The sequence below is a fragment of the Nannospalax galili genome, unplaced genomic scaffold (assembly GCF_000622305.1).
Source record: "Nannospalax galili isolate Female #2095 unplaced genomic scaffold, S.galili_v1.0 scaffold1321, whole genome shotgun sequence".
Classification (NCBI taxonomy): domain Eukaryota; kingdom Metazoa; phylum Chordata; class Mammalia; order Rodentia; family Spalacidae; genus Nannospalax; species Nannospalax galili.
The window spans coordinates 644,760-663,604 of NW_008344566.1; the positions used below are offsets into that span (position 1 = coordinate 644,760).

General features: G+C 51.2%; 2 protein-coding genes across 5 annotated transcripts in view; both read left to right on the top strand.

The window, feature by feature from the left end:
• The first annotated feature begins 1,213 nt into the window (after positions 1–1,213).
• On the top strand, positions 1,214–11,819 carry Tmem109 (transmembrane protein 109). 2 transcript variants are annotated; one of them, XM_008840725.3, is made up of 4 exons: positions 1,214–1,348; positions 8,227–8,471; positions 9,771–9,873; positions 10,316–11,819. In XM_008840725.3, the coding sequence occupies exons 2-4, from the start codon at positions 8,235–8,237 to the stop codon at positions 10,705–10,707; spliced, it is 732 nt and encodes a 243-aa protein (XP_008838947.1). In that variant the 5' UTR covers positions 1,214–1,348; positions 8,227–8,234; the 3' UTR covers positions 10,708–11,819. The 2 variants fall into 2 exon arrangements, with proteins under 2 accessions (XP_008838947.1, XP_008838948.1); XM_008840726.3 differs by lacking the exon at positions 1,214–1,348 and adding an exon at positions 1,379–1,549.
• An 873-nt stretch (positions 11,820–12,692) lies between these two features.
• Tmem132a (transmembrane protein 132A) overlaps positions 12,693–18,845 on the top strand; it is a 12,571-nt gene continuing 6,418 nt past the window's right edge. Inside the window, exons 1-5 of one of the 3 annotated variants that reach the window (XM_008840729.2) lie at positions 12,693–12,956; positions 15,420–15,634; positions 15,828–16,046; positions 16,825–17,156; positions 18,306–18,455. In XM_008840729.2, the coding sequence (XP_008838951.1) occupies positions 12,857–12,956; positions 15,420–15,634; positions 15,828–16,046; positions 16,825–17,156; positions 18,306–18,455 (1,016 nt within the window). In that variant the 5' untranslated portion in view covers positions 12,693–12,856. The remainder of the gene's footprint in view (positions 12,957–15,419; positions 15,635–15,827; positions 16,047–16,824; positions 17,157–18,305; positions 18,456–18,845) is intronic. The other 2 variants (XM_017800026.2, XM_008840728.2) reach the window with 2 other exon arrangements.

Below are 18,845 nucleotides of genomic sequence, written 5' to 3' on the forward strand. Positions count from 1 at the left end.
AGACCAACTGGCCTGAAAGATCTGCCTGCCTCAGTGTCCTGAGGGTTGGGGTAAAAAGCATGGGCTACCACTTGGGAACCTATGTTAATTTTCTTAAAGGCATATACACCCTAAAAAAAAACAAGGGTGGGAAGAAACTGTCTGAGATAGCGTCTGTCAGGCAAACTAAAATTGGAAGGAGGAACTACTTCACAAGCAAGTGTCAAATTGGAGTGAGGAGTCTACTAGAGCCAGTTCTGGAGGGAGGACTCTCAGTTGAGAGGCAGGAGGCGACCAAGGGAGCAGATGAACATGGATGAGTCCGAACATCCGAAGGAAAGAAGCAACTGCTTGAGGTGACGCACTGAGAGCCGAAGGCGTTGTGGTCCGGGATGAAGGCAGAATTGAAAGGCTGATTCAAGGAGGGGGTAGGGCACAGTTGAGTCGGAGGAAGGAATTTTAGCATCAAAGGAGGCTGTCTTATGGCAGCCAGTGATGGGGATTAAAAAAAAAATTTCTGGCAGATGAGATGGCTCAGTAAGTAGAGGCGCTTGTCACCAACCCTGACAACCTGAATTCAATCCTTGTGATCCACGTGGTGGAAGGTGTCTCCCACAAGTTGTCCTCTGCACACCCAAAACGTGCAGACATCACAAACACAAAATGAATAAATAAGTGTAATTTAAACAATTTAATCCCTTGTCCTACCCCTTCACAAAGCTACCTCAGTGGTAAAAATGGGGGGGGGGGGGGTCGGGCTTGGTTCCTTCTCTAAGCCAAGCTTTGGAAGTCATCTGCAGAATGGAGGTGAGGTTTTGCTCTCCACCGGGGCAGACGTGTTTCTCCGCGATCGTGTGCCGCAGATGTGTGCTCTGAGACCTTCTGCACCCCATCCCACGCCCGCTCGCCCGCCCTCCCGTTTTGTTTTCCTAGCATCCTGAAGCTCGCGGGTGCCCTGCCTAGACTACACTTCCCAGGATACCAGCGGAGGTAACCACCTGGGTGGCTGCATCGCAGGTGCAGATAAGCTCCGACTCCCGCCTCAAATAACCAGTATCCCCGACGCCGCAGCCCAGATAGACTTCTTTCTTTCCCCTTTCTTGCCCCAGGGTTCCGTTCCCAGGCCGAACTTTGGATGCCATTCTTTTCTTGGCATCTTTGGGAGGAAAAAAAAAAAAAAAAAAAATAGAATGAGCAGGGCGCATGCGCCCACTGCCCGCTGGGACTGCAGGACCGGCCAGCCAGTCTCCCCTTGCATCCGCCCCGCGCATGCGCAGACAATAAACAAACGCCCCGGGAGTTGAGGCCGGGTTTGGTGGCGCGTTTTTTAGCGAAGTCGCACGTGAGAGATAGCGGTGTCCGGAGCCGGGTGAGTGCGGTCCAAGAGCGGAGCTGGGAGGCAGCAGGAGGGACCCGGGAGCGACAGCATTGCAGCGAGCCCGGGACGGAGCCGCGAGGCCTGCAAGCCCGGGTGGGGAGGGGTCGAACGCGGAGCGGCGGGCTGAGCAAACTGGGGACCCGGATCCTCGTTGCTATGCGACGGGGGCGTCGTTACTAGGTAACCCAGGAGGTGCGTGTTCCCCAGGAGAAGCGGGTCTCTTGCTCTCGCGGGTCTGGTAGCAGTGCAGCGGCTGTCAGGTTGAGAGGATGAGGCCGGTGCTGAGCCCCACGCTCCCCACCCCCAAGCCCATGGCCCAGCCTCCCGCCACCTGGGTTGCCCTCCCCCTCCCCCACCCCCACTCCAGGTACCCCGAACTCCTGGGCCTTGCCACATTCCCTACAGTCCCTGCTAGTGCCGCCACGGCGCAGCCCTTGGCAGGGGACGTACTGTTCAAAATAGCACATGCCACTGACACCCAGTCGCCTGGAGTCTGGGCTTGGGAGGGCGCGGCAAGGCTGCCCCCTTTGCAGCCACCCTGCCCCCAAACAGTTGCCGGGCAGCAGCTGTCAGGGGTTTAGCGAGGACTGACTTGGACCGCCAGGACTCTGACTTCATTCTCCTCGGTGGTGACTTCGCCCGTTTAGGATCATCCGCATAGCTGCTTTTCAGGTGGCCATTGTATATTTGGATTAACTATTAAAATAGCCTCCCTCTCCTCCTCTTGACTCTGTCTTACCCTCCTGGCCTCTTGGCAGGGCCAAGCACCTATTAGTCATTCCGTGTTAGTGCTAGGGATTCCAAGAAAAGTTAGGTCAGACTGAGGTACAGGGAGGCTGTGGGATAAAGTGCTACAACGTGCATCAAGGTAGTGGAGTATTGGCAAGTTGGATGCTGAACACTGCTTGCACAAATGACTTAGCTCCTAGCAGCAACTCTTAACCCAGTTTCAGCAGGTTTTAGGTTTGAGGAGACTGATACTCAGGTTAAATAACAGGCTTATAGGTAGTAGCAGCTAGTTTGTGATGGACTTCAGCCTGTGTCCTTTCTACAGATAGTTTTAGGAGGCTTTGCATAAAGCAGACTTTTTCCCTGGGTTGCCAACCCCTTCAACAGCTGACTGGCTAAGCCCTCGAGAATCCCTGGGAGCTTTAAAGAACAAACAAACTAAAAAAAAAAAAGTAAAATAAAGGCTCAGCTCCTCCCTGGGAGAGTCTCAGTGGGTTGCCCTGGGTGGGGCAGACATCCTTGTTTAACAGGCTATGCAGGCAGTCCAGCTGGGCAGACCAGAGTTGAGGACTGCTGTCCTACAGCCATGCCCAATGAAGGGACAGCAAAGGCCAGCAGAGGGCACCAAGTCAGTTCCTGCCCTGTAGTGATTCATAGCGTGAAAAGAAAGAGAAGAGGAAGGAACCCTGACAGGGGTGTGTGTGGATGGACCCACCCTTCCCTGGCAGAGCAAATCACAGCTGAACGTATAGCGACTTCTCACCACCATAGTAAATAAAGCAGCTTCCCCAGCCTAGCTGGGTTCTCCCGAACTGTAGGCGAACAAACGGGAGTAGCAGACCTCAGCCTTGTACTGTCCTCTCTTATCCCTTGGTGCAAGACCATGCTTGACCAATAAACTCAGCAAGTGAGTCACCACCTAGTGAGAGGGCTCCTTAAATTCTTCTTTGAGCTTGATGGTATTTGGTAGAATTTTAAGTTTCTGTGGGCAGGGATCTTACTAAGGTAGTGTGGGAATATGGGACAAGGCAAGACTGAGATCCTGGGTTCTAGATTTGAGTCCCAGTTTTGCTGTGTGAGTCAGATAAATCACTAACTTATCTAAGCGAAGTGGGGTGGGGGGGATAATAGCTTAAAACATGATTGTAGGGACTGGGCAGTGGTAGAGTGCTTGCCTGCTAGGTACAAGACCCTGAGTTTGAGTCCCAGCACTGGGGAAAATAAAAGATTATCATAAGAATTAAATAAGATCATGAAATGACAAGCACTTTGTAGATTATAAATCATCATACGAAGTTTTTGGTAATATACATTACTTATTATTGAGTTCTTTTTTGTCTGAGGTCAGGCATTATAGAAAGTGAAAAAGTTTTAGATATGCTTCCATCAGAGGCCAAGGCTGTTTGGTTCTTGATGATCATGACAACATGTTTTTATTAAAAGGGTTTGTTTTTTGAAACAGAGTCTCCCTGTAGCCCTAGCTGACCTAGAACTAGATATGTAGACCAGATTGGCCTTGACATCATAGAGATCCACCTGTCTCCTGAATATTGGGATTAAAGGTGTATGACACCATGACCAGCCTATTAAAAGTATTTGATGAGGGCTGGGATGTAGCTCGGTTGGTAAAGTGTTTACATGGAGCCCTGGGTTCAATGTCCAGACCACATACGGGTTGCACACATCTGTAATCCCAACACTTTGGAGGTAGAAGCAGTAGGATCAGGAGTTCAAAGTCATCCTCAGCTACATAGCGAGTTTGAGGCCAGCCTGCCTACATGAGACCTGTTTTTAAAAAAATCAAGAAAAAGTAGCTGAGGCCAAAATGAGGAAGCATGAAGATGGTGGGTCAGCGTCATAGTGCCTGGGCTTCACTCAGAAGAGAACGAGAGGGAATCTGGAAACAAGCTCAAGAAACTAACCAATCACCTATACTTGCTACCTCTCAATAATAGGACTTCTCCACAATCCTATGAGAATCAGTTTCTGGCACACTTCAGAAGGTCACCTGGCCTTACCATGGAGAGTTTATTTCAAGGTCCCCCAGATGGGGGCAGGTGGCCACTTGAAGTTGAAGCTGGCACAGAACAGTACTGCCAAGGAGTTGTAGCTCACATCACCCTGACCTTCTAGCGGAGAGGAGATGACACCTGATTCCTTCTGGTGGAGGTCCTTGGATATAGAATCCAACCCAAGATAGCAACCCTGCTCTTTAAGTCCCCAACATGGTTGTGACCCAGATAGCTCAGGAACTAAGGTGCTTTCTTCATCTCCCACCACTGGCAGCCAGGACCCATCTGGCTCTTGATTTGTGCCAAAGACTAGAAGCCTTCCCTAGCTTGTGGTCCTTCCACATGAATTGTGTGCCTTCAACCCCACTTGACTCTACATGCCTCAGGAGGGGTGTTGGGCAGCTGTTTCTGGGGCAGAAGCTACCCCAAACATTATATTTTTAGAAGTCTTTTTTTGGAGCCTTCTCCTCCTAAATGGGAACATCTTTCTTTTCCCTCTCTGTCCAGATGGCTCCAGATTTCTGGCCAACTCCCTGAATACTCTGGTAACCACAAACACTTCCAAACCTGGCCTCTCTTCCACCTTAGAGGCTTGTCTGAGCTCTGTTCATCAGGTCTGAATCATAGAAACTCCCTAGAGCTGCAGGTGCCTTTCTGAGCCTGAGGGAGAACGGAGGATTTACTGGAGCCGTTTGAGCAAGGTTGCAAAGAAAAGTTGGACCTGCAAACATTTTTCTTGGCTGATCCTCACCTGCTTCAATAAGTTAGTACTTGTTGGATCTTAACTTGTCTATGGTTTCATGTTACAGCCAAGATCAGAGCACAAAGTGCTTAGGTCAGTTTTCACCAGTAATTCCCTGAAGTGATAGGTAGATGCAAGTTTGTTTTAGCTTATGAATAATCTATTGTATGACTTTAAGTCACTTCTAAATTGAACATGGTACAGCAGCGTGGTTGTATACTAGGACGGGGTCCGATGTCAGGTCACCCAGCTTCACAGACTAGTTTGCCCACACACTGCTTATTTTTCTTTGATTTCATCACCAGGAGATGATAATAATACTTACCTGAAGGCAGTTGTGAGATGAGATGAAATGAGATGAGATGAACAGTACTTGCGAGACCTGTCCATTCTTGCTTTTTATTCATGATTCTTTAACCCTTTGCCTAGTTTGGGGGTGGGAAGTTAAGGTCATTCTTTGTCACACACAGACACATACACACCACCACCACCCTACCACGAGCACCACCAGTATTTTGGTTTCCATCTACCCTTCCTGGCTCAGAGCTCATATATATCTTGTATAATTTAATACATGCAAAGAACAATAAAGATACCTTTTGTCAGACAGGAGGGATGGCTCAGTGGGTAAGAGCACTGGCTGCACTTTAAAAAAAATTTTGTTTGTTTGTATCTAATTTTTATATATTTATTTTTATTTTATATATGAGTGTTATGCCTGCATGTATGTAAGTGTACTGGTGTTTCGCAGTGCCTTCAGAGGACAGAAGACGGCATCGGATCACCTAGAACTGGAGTTACAAACAGTTACTGCCTTGTGGTTGCTGGGATTAGAATAGCCAGTGTTCTTAAGCATCTCTCCAGCCCCAAGAGCACTGGCTGGTCTTGCAGAAGACCAGGTTTGATTTCCAGCACTCACATGGCAGTTAACAACTGTCCGTAACTCCATTTCCAGGGGATCTGACACCTCACCTCCATGGGCATTGCACGACACAGGTGCACTTACTTGCTTGCAGGCAATACACATACACACATAAAATAATTTTAGAATATTTTTTAAAGGATACCTTTTATCAGAATAATTGGCCTTTTGGCCTGGTTTCCTGCAAGATCTTCAGAGACTGAAAGGTGAAAGACATCCCTTTCAAACATATCCCTTATGTTAATAAGACCCTTTTTAGAGAGTTCCCTAGATAACCACAGGAAAGGAGGGGTGACTGCCAGGGGAACCAGCCATGTGTTGAGAGGTTGGGACTTCCTCTGTGGAGGAAAAGTGGCTGAAGATTGAGTCGATTTTCAGTGGTCAGTAATTTGGTTCATTTTACCTACATACTGAAACTTGTACGGAAACCTAGAAAAGCCTGGGCTTGGAGAGCTTCTGATAACTAAACATAAGGGTTCAGCATCTGGACAGGGAAACTCTGCACCCTATTCCCATGCCTCCTATTACCCATCTTTATGGCTGGTATACCTCAGTGTCCTTTGTAATTTCCTTTGTGATTAGTCAGTGCTTGTGTTTCCCTGGATTCTTGAGTCTCTTTAGCCAGTTAATTGAACCCAGTGAAGGGGTTGTGGGAGCCTTGATTTATGTCCAAGCAGTCAGAGCACAGATAAAGTAAGCTGGGACTTGTGACTGGCATATGAGGATGTTAGAGGCCCAGGTCCTACTTCCCGCTGCTTGAAAACCAGTACTTGAGAGAGGAGAGTTGGTGGGAAGGAAATTGGGTTCATTCGGGGGCTGAAATGCTGTTGGTCTCAAATCTCTATGCTATGGAGCTCAGATATGTGAAAGGGGTTTTGCAGGGAGGGAAAGGGGGTCCAGCAGGCACTGTGCAAAGGAGGCCACATGCCGAGTGGGGTTTTTTCACCCAAAGAATACAGCTCCATTTTTTCCTTTCCTCTGGCCAGAACATCATAATGGGCCTTGACCTGGGTTCAGTTTCTGTAGTTCTTGAGACAGACATTACTTGTCTTCAAGTTAGACATCATAGGCACTTACATGCTTTATATTAACTGAAGCACTGAATTAAAGAACAGGTCAAGACATTACACGTTCTGTTGTGATCTGAAAGTCAATAGGCATCATAGACTGTATCAATAATTATCATTTGGCAGTTGACGTTCGTTTATTATTTTGTTGAGGCACTGAGGATTGAATCCAGGGCCTTGTGCATGCTAGGTGAGCCATCTGCCACTGAGCTATATCCCTAGCACCAGTTAACATTTTAATCATTGAAGCACAGCTTTTCTTTAGAGTTTATTAATGTAATGCTGAGTGAATGAAAGGGTAGTAACCTTGGAAAGGACAACCCACCAACCCGGGGCCACGTTACAACTGAGGGTGGCGGCCATGGGGGCTGAGCCCTCAACCTGTGGTATTTGACTATACCTCCAAGCAGAGTGTGTCAAAACTGGGGAATCAGAGGACACCCATTTTGTGTTCATTGCAGAATAGATAGCTTGCTTGGTATGAGGGGAAAAACAAAAAACCCCAAACCTCACACAGGTAGTCACAGAAATCTTCAGTGTTTACTGTTGAGTAAACATGTAGGAAAAACTGAGTTTGTTTGGCCTTTGCCCTCAGAATGGTTCTCAGCTTTGTACAGTGGAATCATCTGGAGAGCGTCTCACATCCAGACAGAGGCATTGGAACCCGTGTGCTTAGGACACAGACGCTGGTACTTCGTGGCCTTCTCAGGTGCTCTAATTGAGCAGCCCTGATTGAGATGGCCATGGACCTTGACCCCCAAAAGGCATAGGATTTGGAAGCAGAGGCTTGGGATCCGAGCCTTCTAAGAGCAATGATGTTGTACAAGTGCTCCCATCTGTTTCTTTGCCTGTACCAAGAAGGGCCAGGAGAACAGCTTTCTTGTGCGACGGCCCTGCAGAACGAGTGGTGCATGTGTAGCCAGTCTTATTTGCTCATGTTAACCGAGCATTTTTCTTTGAATTGTGCAGTGGTAATCCTACTTGAGTGCTATTTTTAAGTTGCTTTCTATATCAGGTCTGTCTTAAGTAGATTATAGGCTTCTCGGGATGAAGCTTATAGAGTTTTGCAATTCTTTTATACCCATAGTACCTGAAGGTCTGAGAGATCTTGGCCACTTTAAGGCATAGAATAGTACCTGCTAGCTTACTGATCTGCACATGGTAGAGGGTACAGAAGAGGAAGCCAGGGATCAGGTGGTGTTAGCCAGCTTACGTTGCAAGTTTTGCTGCTTCTTTTTTCAGCAAACAGCTCTTTCTAAGTTTAACGGGGCAGAGTGGAGAAGGGGGCTGGCAGACCAGACCTGTGAGAGCGGGTCTGAGGACTGGTAGAGCAGAGCTAGAGCAGGGATGTCTGTCAGGTCTGGCTCACTACTTACTCTGTGTCCCTCTCCTGACAGATCCAGCCATGGCAGGCTCCAGCAGCAGTCCGTCATGGAGCACGCACCTGTTCAAAGCCATCCTTATGGTCCTAGTGGCTCTTGTCCTCATCCATTCAGCATCATCCCAATCCCATCAAGACTTTGTCCCACCCACCCAGCAGAAGAGGGAGGCCTCAGCTGATCTTTTGACCCAGATTGGCAGATCTCTACGGGAGACACTGGATACCTGGCTGGGGCCTGAGACTATGCATGTGGTTTCAGAGGTAAGGAAGGTAGTTCTTGCCGTGGCTGTGCACAGAAAGGAGAGACATTATTTTAATATTTTATTTATTTTTTAATTTTATGTGTATGAGTATATTGCCTGCATGTGTATAAGTGCACCCATGTTGTGCAGTGCTCATGGAGGTCAGAAGAGGTTGTCAGATCCCCTGGAATTGGAGTTACGGACGGCTGTTAGCCACCATGTGGGTGCTGGGAATTGAACCTGGATCCTCTGCAAGAGCAGCCAGTGCTCTTAACTGCTGAGCCATCAGGAGGGACATTGTCAATGGCACCTCACTTGCCACCACATCCTCTCTGTCCTAATCCCTGATGCAGAGTCCCACCTTCCACAAATGCAGCCTGCCAGGCCCCATGTTTTGCTGCCTCACTGTGTGGTTCTTACCCTCTGGTCTTTCGTTCTACCCCGTGTTTCTCTGTTATTATCCTGTTTTCCAGAAAGACTAGGAAATGAGTCTTTTTTTTTATTTGGTCTTTTTGAAACAGGTCTCCCTGGAGCTCCAGCTGGCCTAGAGCTCACTATGTAGACTAGTTTGGTGTTTTTGATTTTCGAGACAGGGTCTCACTGTGTAGCCAAGGTAGCCTTGAACTCAGAGAGATCCCTAGCCTTGAACTCAGAGAGATCCCCCTGCCTCTGTCTCCTAGGTTGCTGGGATTAAAGGCATGTACCACCGGGCCTGGCAGGACTTGAGTTGGGTTCCCAGTACCCACAGGTGACTAATAACTGCCTGTAACTCTGGCACCAGGGGATCTGATAACCTCTTCTGGCTCTGCAGGCATATGCACACACACACGCATACACACACACACACACACACACACACACACACACACACACACACACACCCCATAATGTAGTAGAGCTGATCAACTCCTTTTCATTGATGTGTCTCAGACCTTTACAGACATTCTTTTACATGCCTTTGTGATTCCCTAGGAGGCTCAGAGGCCTCCAGTTTCATGGGGTGGCCACTAATGGGACTTGTTGAGCCCCAGTTCACACACAAGTGTAACCCACTGCTACCTCCAAAGCATCTCAGCTGACCAAATGAACTACATCCCAGATATCCTGGTTTCTGGGTCAGGAAGGAAAATGGCAGAAGGGTCCCCCTAGCCAGGTCAAGGGTCCCCCTAGCCAGGTCCAGGGTCCCCAGATTTCTGATCGAGGCCCATCTCTATTGATTGAGAAATGAGTCAGAGACTTCTCTGTAGATCTTGCCAGGCTTTGGGGTCATGTGGAAGGGAAAGAGCCTCATTAATGATGAATTTGTCTCTTTCCACAGACCCTGTCACAGGTGATGTGGGCCATCTCATCAGCCATCTCAGTGGCATGCTTTGCCCTGTCTGGGATCGCTGCCCAGTTGTTGGGTGCCTTGGGACTGGAAGGTGAGTGGCAGAGAATTGGATAGTCATCCAGAACTGTGCCTGACCTTGCTATTGGTGGGTGTTTTTCCGTGTCAGGGGCTACACGTTCCTCTAGCTGTTTGCCAGTCCAAAGATATCTCTGGAGGTACAGCATAAGAGCAAGCTAGTGATTCTTACCAACTGTACCAGGGGTTACTGGTATTGGGCATCATGTGAAGTTTTAATATGGCTAATCACAGCTCAGGGAGGCAGACAGAATTGTTCTCATATAATAAAGGAAACTCAGTGTTAGTAAGAGAAGTCTGGAACCCCACAGCCAGAAGGCTGGGATTCACACCTGTCTCCCAAGCCTGGTGAGAACAGTCTATGCCTTTGCAAGGCAGTTGGCCCTCCCACTTTACTAGGTCTTGCCTCTCTTCTCTTACCATGCCTCTAGGTTGCTGACTCTCCCTCTCCCTTGCAGGTGAACATCTCACCCAGGGCATGAAGCTCAGCCCCAGCCAAGTCCAGACCCTTCTGCTGTGGGGAGCAGGGGCTCTGGCCATCTATTGGTTGCTGTCCCTACTTCTTGGTTTGGTCTTGGCCTTGCTAGGGCGGATCTTGGGGGGCCTGAAGCTTGTTATGTTTGTGGCTGGCTTTGTGGCCCTGGTGAAGTCAGTGCCTGACCCTTCCACCCGGGCCTTGATGCTTCTGGCCCTGCTGACTCTCTATGCCTTGCTGAGTCGGCTCACTGGTTCCGGGGGCTCAGGGACCCATCTGGAAGCCAAGGTTCGAGGGCTAGAACGCCAGATAGAAGAGCTACGTGGGAAGCCAAGGCGAGCAGCCAAAGCATCCCGGAATGTGGAGGAAGAGTGACAGGGATGCTACAGTGCCACCTTCATTATACCAAAGAGCTGAGCTGCTTCTGGGTCTCATGGCCCTCCTTGCAGCCCCCTGCCTGTCTGAACTTTTGACACCTTTACCCCTGCTCCAGCTGAGAGAGGAGGATCTGGTCCTTGGTAGCTCCCTACCCTTTCTCTGTACCCAGCCTGCCATAACCAGGGCTGGTTGGAGGGGCCTGGTCCCCAGCTTCTGCTCTCAGCCAGCACCACTGCCTCTGATTAGCCTGCTTCCCTCTGCTGCTGCCTGGCTTCCTCTCACAGCTCCAGCCTTCCCCAGCTCCTCTATGGCCACACCCTCAGCTTGCTTCCTTTTTCTCTACTTTCTATCACTGACTCCCACCATACCAGCATCCCAAGTCCCTTGAGGCCTTCACTGTCTTCCTCATTACCCAGCATTGGGAAGGGGTGTGGGACCTGAGGATAAAGAAAGCAGAATCTGGGTCCCCTGGAGGCCTGTGTATCTGGAATCTGTTACAAGTGCCTTAACCCCAGTCAACAGTACCCTCTACTTGCCACTGTACATAGGGAAGTGAGTTGTGGCTACTCTGTTCAGAGAGCAGTCCCTTGCAGAATCCCAACTCCCCTGCAACCAAAGCAAAGGGCAGCTGTCCTGCAGATGGGGCCCTGTGGCAGCCGTCAGAGATGGTTGAGGATTTCAGAGAACTTGAAAGAGGCGGGAGGACCCACACTGCCTTGTCTGCTAGCTACAAGCATACTCTGCCCCTCTACTGTCTGCCACCCTGGAGCACCTGTTGATCAGTGTACAGCCCAACATCCGGGAGAGCACAGGGCAGCCCTTGCTCTGTCCTCCTCTGCAGGACCGCAGAATGTGCTGCTCACCTCCATCTGGGTACTTGATCACTCTTGGCCTTGGCCTTTAGGGGCCTCTTCTTCTGAGGCCCTGGCAGAGGCAGATGTCCTCTGTCAGGTCCAGCACAAGATGTGAGGAATAAATGCCCAGTTCTGACAAGGTTTGATGTGGAATCAGCTGCAATGATACATATATATTTTTATCAGCGCTTGGTTGGTTTTAAATAAAGTGCACGCTATTTTATTATCTTCTGAATAAAATGTACTTAAAATCTGGATGGCTTTGATGTTTCTGCTGCCAAACCCCTTTCTGTGGAGGGGGGAGGGAGGGAGGGAGGGAAGGAGGGAGAGAAGGAGAAAGGCAAGGCTGTACCTGGTATCCTTCCCTCCAGACCTTGGAGGAAGACAAGCACTCTTGGAAACTTCCAGATCTGGCCAGCAGTACAGGAACTGATGGTGCTGGAGTGTTGCAGCATTGGGGACCCTGAAGATTGGCTTTCCCTCCCATTTGTCCCTACCAGACTGAGGAATTTACTACACTGAAGTTCTCACTTGGTCTCTAGGTGCATCTGCTGTTTCGGGGAGGGCCCAGGCATGTTTGAGGTTTGTTTTTTTTTCTTTTTAAGCTGCCATGGAGACGCTGGATCTCTGGACCTCTCCCAACATCACCTGGCAGGCAAGGTTAGGCCGGACCGGAGGCGGCAGGCCTCCATCAGGAAGATTGACCAGCCTGCACCCTTCACCCTTTGGGTCTCTCCCTGGGGTGGAGCTAGGCATAAAACAATCTGCCCCCACGGGAGGGCAGGCCCAGAGTTGTCATCTGGCTGGGTTTGGCCTCTCTCCTTTTCTGCCCCTGCAGCTCTGTTCCCCTATGTCCCTGGATTCTAGAGAGATTCCTTTACAGGTGAGATGCCTGTGGAGTGGGGGTGAGTCAGGAAGTGGCTTTTTTCCCCTTCCATAAGCAGCCTCGGAGAGAAAGCCTAGGAGAACAAACCTTGTGCCTCCTGGCAGTCAACATCAATCTGCTCACTCGCCCGGAGGTGGCTTTCTGGACCTCTGACGCCTCCGGCGCTCTGGCTTCGGGATCCGCAGGGCACTAGGACCCGGCGGGGCGGAGGGGACAGCCCATGTGCGGCGTTGAGCTCCCTCCCACCCCACTGCTCCCGCTCCATTGTCTGCAAACTGCAGCCGCGGGCGGACGGCGGCCGGGACCCGGCTGGCCAGCGGGGCCGGCACGAAGCGGGCGCCGGAGATGCGGGGCTGGACCGCGGCCACCTGAACCGCGCGCCTGGTACCCGCCTTCGGTGGGAAGGATGTGCGCCCCGATGGCCCGGCGCTTGGCCGCGGCCCCCCGGGGGCCTCGTGGTGCCTGGCTCTGCCTCCTGGTGGCCCTCGCCCTGGACGTCGTGAGAGGTCAGCGGGAGGGGAGGGGAGGGAGGGGCGGGGGGCCACGGGGCCCGGCCAAGGCCGCGCGCTGACGTTGACCGGGATCCCTGAGCCTTCGGGCTCAAACTAAACCCTGAGCGCTGCGGCTCCGCAGCTTGTCCTGTTGAGGTCGGTTATTGGGGAACCCGCTCCCGGACTCCCGCCCTTTTGCCTCTTCCCTGTGCACCACCTGGCAGATCTTGCCTGAGCTTACCGGCTGCTCACCCTTCTCACCCACCCAGTCCCACACCTTTGAGAGTCTCCTCTCTTTCGGGAAGTCCAACCTGGCTTCCGCGTGCTCCACCACTCCCTAACCAGCGGTTCCTAGCCTCCTGCCCCCATCAAGCCGCCCCTCACGGGAATGCAAAACGACCCCATTGCCTAGGACCTGCGAGATAAGCAGACCCTCTGCCCGTCCCAAGGAGATCTCTGATCTTAGGATCTCCAGGTAGAGCCCCATCCTCGCCGCCGTCCCGAGCCCCTATAGGTATACTCATCAGTGCTGGAGTAAGAGGTAGAAATGCCCTTGGAGTGGGCTGGGGCTGCAAGGTGAAGAATGCCACGGAAAAGTGGGAGACGGTGAAGAATTCTCGACCCTCCTTCCCCCACCGAGGGAGCTGGACTCCCGGTGATGGGAGACCATGGAAGTTCGTGGGAGTCAGACTCGGCATCTTGTTATTATAGAGGCAGTGAATTAGAAGGTGGACTGGAGCCCAGGAGCCATCATCCCCAGGGGCCAAGAGTCATTCACTTGCCCCCTTAGAGGGATGGGTGTTAGGGGTCCCAGGAGGAACATCTTACACACATGCACCATGATGGAAAGAGCCCCTCACCCCAAACCCAGCTGTGGGCTCTGAGGAAGTGGACTCTAGGGCTAATTTCAGCCACCTGCTCCCCATCCTGAGGGACCCATCGGGAGCCCTAATAATCCTTAGGAGGAAAGCTTTGTCACAACTATTATACACCACCCACAATCCCACTTCACACTGGGCTCCACATTTTACAAAACCCTCCTCTGATCATAGGGTCACGAAATCCTGTTCATTCTGCAAGTGAGAAGATGGGGTTCAAAGATGGTGACTGGCCCATCTTTCATGGATTAGAGCCAGGACATAAATCAGCTCACCAGGCTCCCAGGGAGCCTCTCTAGGGAGAGAGTCCCAGTCTAAGGGAATTCTAGAACAAGTAAGACAGGGCCTGGAGTTGATGGCAGAGGCAGGGATTTGGGGGGCAAAGTAGCAAGACCCTAACTCAGAATAGTGAGGTTCTGAGAATAGTGAGGTTCTGTGACCAGGAGTCCGCTCCCTGAGTGGGGGAAGGAGGGTAGAGAATCTTTCACCATCTCCCACTCTTCTGTGGCATCTTCACCTTGCAGCCCTAGCCCACGCAAACAGAGCTGGAGTAAGGAGACTTGAAAAGGGGGTCAGTGACCACAGAAGGCTTCCCTGAGAGGGAGGCAGCATTTGCTCTGGGCCCTGTGGGGGGAGGCACAGTTCATATGGGAAGCCCACACACAGGGTGTGTTGCCCTGCAGCAAGTGGAGAAGGCAAGGTGGCACCATGGTGAATCCTTCAGCTGACCTCCCAGGTCCACCCTTCAACACTATGGGACCTCAAGCCCCTTTACTTATTTCCTAAGTCCATAAAGTGGAGTTTGTAGTAATAGAACCTGATTCATAGGTTCTCGTCAGAGAACTGAAAGAATTAATACATGTAAAATGCTTTAAATTGTACCTGAGTCAGGTTAAGTGTTCCAAAAATCTCAATCATTAGTGCTGGGAGTACAGAGCAGTTGGTCTTAGTGGGCCGTTGTGCTTGTTGTGATTGTATATTCATTCCGTCTTTCCAGACTCATGGTTCCCACACTCAGGGCACTCCCAAACTCATCCATACCTCTCCTGTGTCTCACTCCTGTATTCTAATCCCCAGTAGGGACAGGGAAGAAAGAAGCAAATTTGGAAATTTGCTGTGCGTTTCTATGGTAGTAATGGAGAGTGATGCCCAACCATTTCCTGCAAAGGACCCAGAAACAGAGAAAGGGTCACCATTTCCACAAAGCTCATCTCAGCACCGTCTTTTACTGAATAGGCCCCCATACAGGAAAAGTTATGCCCCCTTAGTTCCCCCTTGTGATAGTAGGCACAAGTAGGGGAGAAGATGTTGAGAAGGCTCTGATGGAGAGAGAAAGAGAAGCAAGGTCCGTGGAAGATGGAATGCATGGCTGAGAGGTTACCTTCCAGGCTCTGACTCTGATTCAAACTGCCTTTGTGATGCTCTCTGTAACTCAGTTACCTCATCTGTGAAATGGGGTGATTCCTCTACATTTGGGGGATGGCACATTTGTAGCCCATTTCTCCCTCCATTGCCTAGCCTCACTGTCCTCAGGATGGCACTCCATTCAGTCTCTGCCAGCTCTTGAGCCACCCTGTCTTTATCCCTTATCCTTCCTCAGTAGGCAGCAACCAAGATCGCCCGGACTCTATCTATCTGCCTGTGGCCCTGGAGCTCCTGGATGCCCCCGAGCACTTCCGTGTGCAGCAGGTGGGCCATTACCCACCTGCCAACTCTTCCCTGGACTCCCGATCTGAGACCTTTCTGCTCCTGCAGCCCTGGCCCAGGGCTCAGCCACTTCTCCGAGCCTCCTACCCACCTTTTGCCACTCAGCAGGTAAGGAGGGAGCCCAGGGACTCCCAGGCTAATGGGACTTAGAGCTGAGGTGTGCTTCCTATCCTCCGTACAGGAAGACTGGGGCCCATAACAGTTCTGACCTGCCAGGCTGAGATTAGAAACCTGATATCACTCACACCATCCCAGATCTAACTGTCAATACCCACCACCCCCTACCCCCTGCTTCTTCCAGGTGGTTCCTCCTCGAGTCACTGAGCCCCACCAGCGGCCTGTCCCTTGGGATGTGCGGGCTGTTTCAGTGGAAGCAGCTGTGACTCCAGCAGAGCCCCATGCCCGAGTCCTCTTCCATCTCAAAGGGCAGGATTGGCCTCCAGGACCAGGCAGCCTGCCCTGCGCACGGCTGTATGCTACACATCCTGTAGGCACTGCCCACCAAGCCTGCCGCTTCCAGGTGAGTGCGTTGACACTGCTGCTGTGCCAGCTAGGCATGGCCCTAGAGTAGAGAGGAGAGGACTCCACACTCTGTGACGTCTGAAGGCTTGAGCCACCTGACTCCATTCTGGTTTCCTGACAGCTAGCCCTGGTTCCTTAAGACAGTCAGTCCATGGTACCTGACTTTGGGCATGTCCCTATAAAATTAGGATGAAACAGTTCTCACCTAGAGGGAGTTAGAAAGGGAATATGTGAGTTGAACACAAGAGTGGCTGTAGCAGCATGATCAGTTGCATGTGTAGTAATGGCCTGAACTTTCCTGGTTTTTCTACTATTTTGGGGGGTCAGGTCCAGAGAATTGTTTCTTTTTTTTTTTTTTTTTCAGTCTTTTTGAGACAGGGTCTCCCTGTAGCCCCTGCTGGCCTGAACTCACTATGTAGACCAAGCCGGCCTTGAACTCACAAGAGATCTGTCTGCCTCTCCCTCCCAAGTGCTGGGACTAAAGGCATGCACCACCATACCCAGCAAGGATAATTGTTTCTTAACTGCTCTAGGCAGGTCCTGGGACATAGTTGGAATTAGCTACTTTGCCCGTGAGTTTGTTCCTGGGGGCAGAGGAGTGACCAGCAGTGTGTTCTGAGACCTAGACCTGGGGTCCCTAGTTTATCACCTGAGATACATCCCTAGTCCTGCCTTTCAAGGACCCCTCCAGCTTCTATTTTTCCATCCATGGGAGTAAGACTCCTTCCCACCATTCCCAGAGCCAGCCACAGCCTTTGTCTTCCTTGCATTCACAGCCATCCCTGGGCGCCTGCGTGGTGGAGCTGGAGTTCCCCTCTCACTGGTTCTCCCAGAGCTCCACCACACGGGCTGAACTGGCCTACAGGCTGGAGCCTGCAGGCGAGGGCCCTGAGGGCTGTGGCCCCAGAATGGAGGAGGAATCTGGGGAGCAGGCTCTCCCAGTGGGTGTTGTGGAGCTGCACCCTGCGGATCCCCCACAGTACCGGGAGATACCTCTGGATGAAGCAGTCACTTTACAAGTGCCTGATGTGCCAGTGCGTCCGGGCCAGCTTTTCAGTGCCACCCTCCTGCTTCGGCACAACTTCACAGCCAACCTCCTTACCCTGCGGTGAGTGGGTAGAAGAGGGGATGGGGATCTCTTCAGGAAGACAGCAGATACCTACTTTTTCTGGGGTCCTTGCTGGAGTCCTTGGCCTCCACAAATCATGGATCTTGCATAAACTCTCCAAGCAAAGAGTTGCAGGATGTTGTGATGGGCCTGGAACTCCCTGTCCTGTGGGCTGACCCTGCCTGTGGGAGGGGAAGCAGGAGAGGCTCGGAGCCAGGGAAGTGCAGTGCCCTATACTGTTCTACTGCTTAAATGCTGCAGAGATGGGTATCTGCCTGGGCATAAGCATCTGTGTGTTCCCCGATTGCCACCCTTGCTGAGGGGTGCTTTGGACAGAGCTTACCTCTTCCCATAGAAGACTCCCACCCGATGTATCCTTTTTTGCAGGAAGTTATCCCAACCCTACCCTCTAATGTAGCTGACAAGGATGTATAATGTGGCTTTTCCTCTCCCACATTTGGATTTGTGGAAATCCCACTGGTATATCTCCCCACCTTTCTTGCCCACCCACACTCAATCATTCACTCACTCCGCAGATCTTACTGTACACACTGAACCCTGTGTCTCCACTACGGAGGTACATAGAGGACCAAGGTCCAGTCTCCATCTGCTGCTCCATGGGGCCCTCTGTGGTCGGAGGAGGCAAGCATGACCTAGATTAGAGAACATGGGTGGTGGGGGCAGCATGCTTGGATGAAGTATAAAGTATCCTGAGGGCCTAGGCCAGTGGGCAGAATAAGGGAGAAAGCCATCCACTACCACCTAGGGGTAATGGAGTTTGAGAAGAAAGACTGGCTAGGCTGTAGGCACCGCCTGAGCAAAGGCCTGGGGCCATAAATGTGAGCTGCATGTGTGGGGAGGAACTCTTGGTGTGGCTGAAGCCCAGAGTGAGTGGAGAGATGTCTGATGAGGCTGGATCAGGGCTTGGAAGCTCTGGGACATCAACCTTAGCCTTCAGCTTGTTGGCAGTAGAAAGTCATAATTGGCCTTCAAGTGGGGTAGGGGGAGTGTGATGTGACTTGTCTTAAGGTGGAACCCTTCTGGCCTGCTCTGGAGAAGCCAGACAGGAGGCTGACCACTCTAGCTTCTTTCTGATGCAGTCTACAGTTCAGTCCCCATCTTCACCAACCACCCATACCCTTTCCACAGGATTAAGGTGAAGAAAGGCCTGCAGGTGACAGCTGCCCGCCCAGCCCAGCCTACCCTCTGGACTACCAAGATGGACCGCTTCAAGGGCTCAAAGCACCACACCACCCTGATCACCTGTCACCGTGCTGGGCCCATGGAGACAGACTCTGGGTAGGTAAAGAAGTCTAGCCCTAGAATGACAGAAAGCAGGTTTGGTGCTCTGAGGGATAGGCAGAAAGGCAGAGATGCCAGTATTTGGGGACATGGTTTAGTGGCTTTGGATCCTTTTTTTTTTTTTGTCTTTTTGTTGGGGTTTTTTTTTTTTTTTTTGACAGGATCTCCCTAGTCACAGCCCACCTGGAAGTCACAATGTACTAGGGTGGCTTTGATCTCATGGAGATCCACCTACCTCTGCCTCCCGAGGGCTGAGATTAAAGGTGTACAGCACCATGCCCGGCAGATCTTTTTTTTTTTTTTTTTTTTTAAAAAAAAGGATTTAATTCCCGCCCGGCTGCCCGGGAACTTGTGTTTTAAAACGGGTTGGTTTTGGGATACACACAG

What these genes read in the sequence shown, in the direction of transcription:
- Tmem109 (XM_008840725.3), top strand. Translation starts at nt 8,235, where the DNA reads ATGGCAGGCTCCAGCAGCAGTCCGTCATGGAGCACGCACCTGTTCAAA. An exon ending in CTATGCATGTGGTTTCAGAG is followed by an intron (nt 8,472 to 9,770) that starts GTAAGGAAGGTA and finishes CTCTTTCCACAG; the next exon opens with ACCCTGTCACAGGTGATGTG. An exon ending in GGGTGCCTTGGGACTGGAAG is followed by an intron (nt 9,874 to 10,315) that starts GTGAGTGGCAGA and finishes TCTCCCTTGCAG; the next exon opens with GTGAACATCTCACCCAGGGC.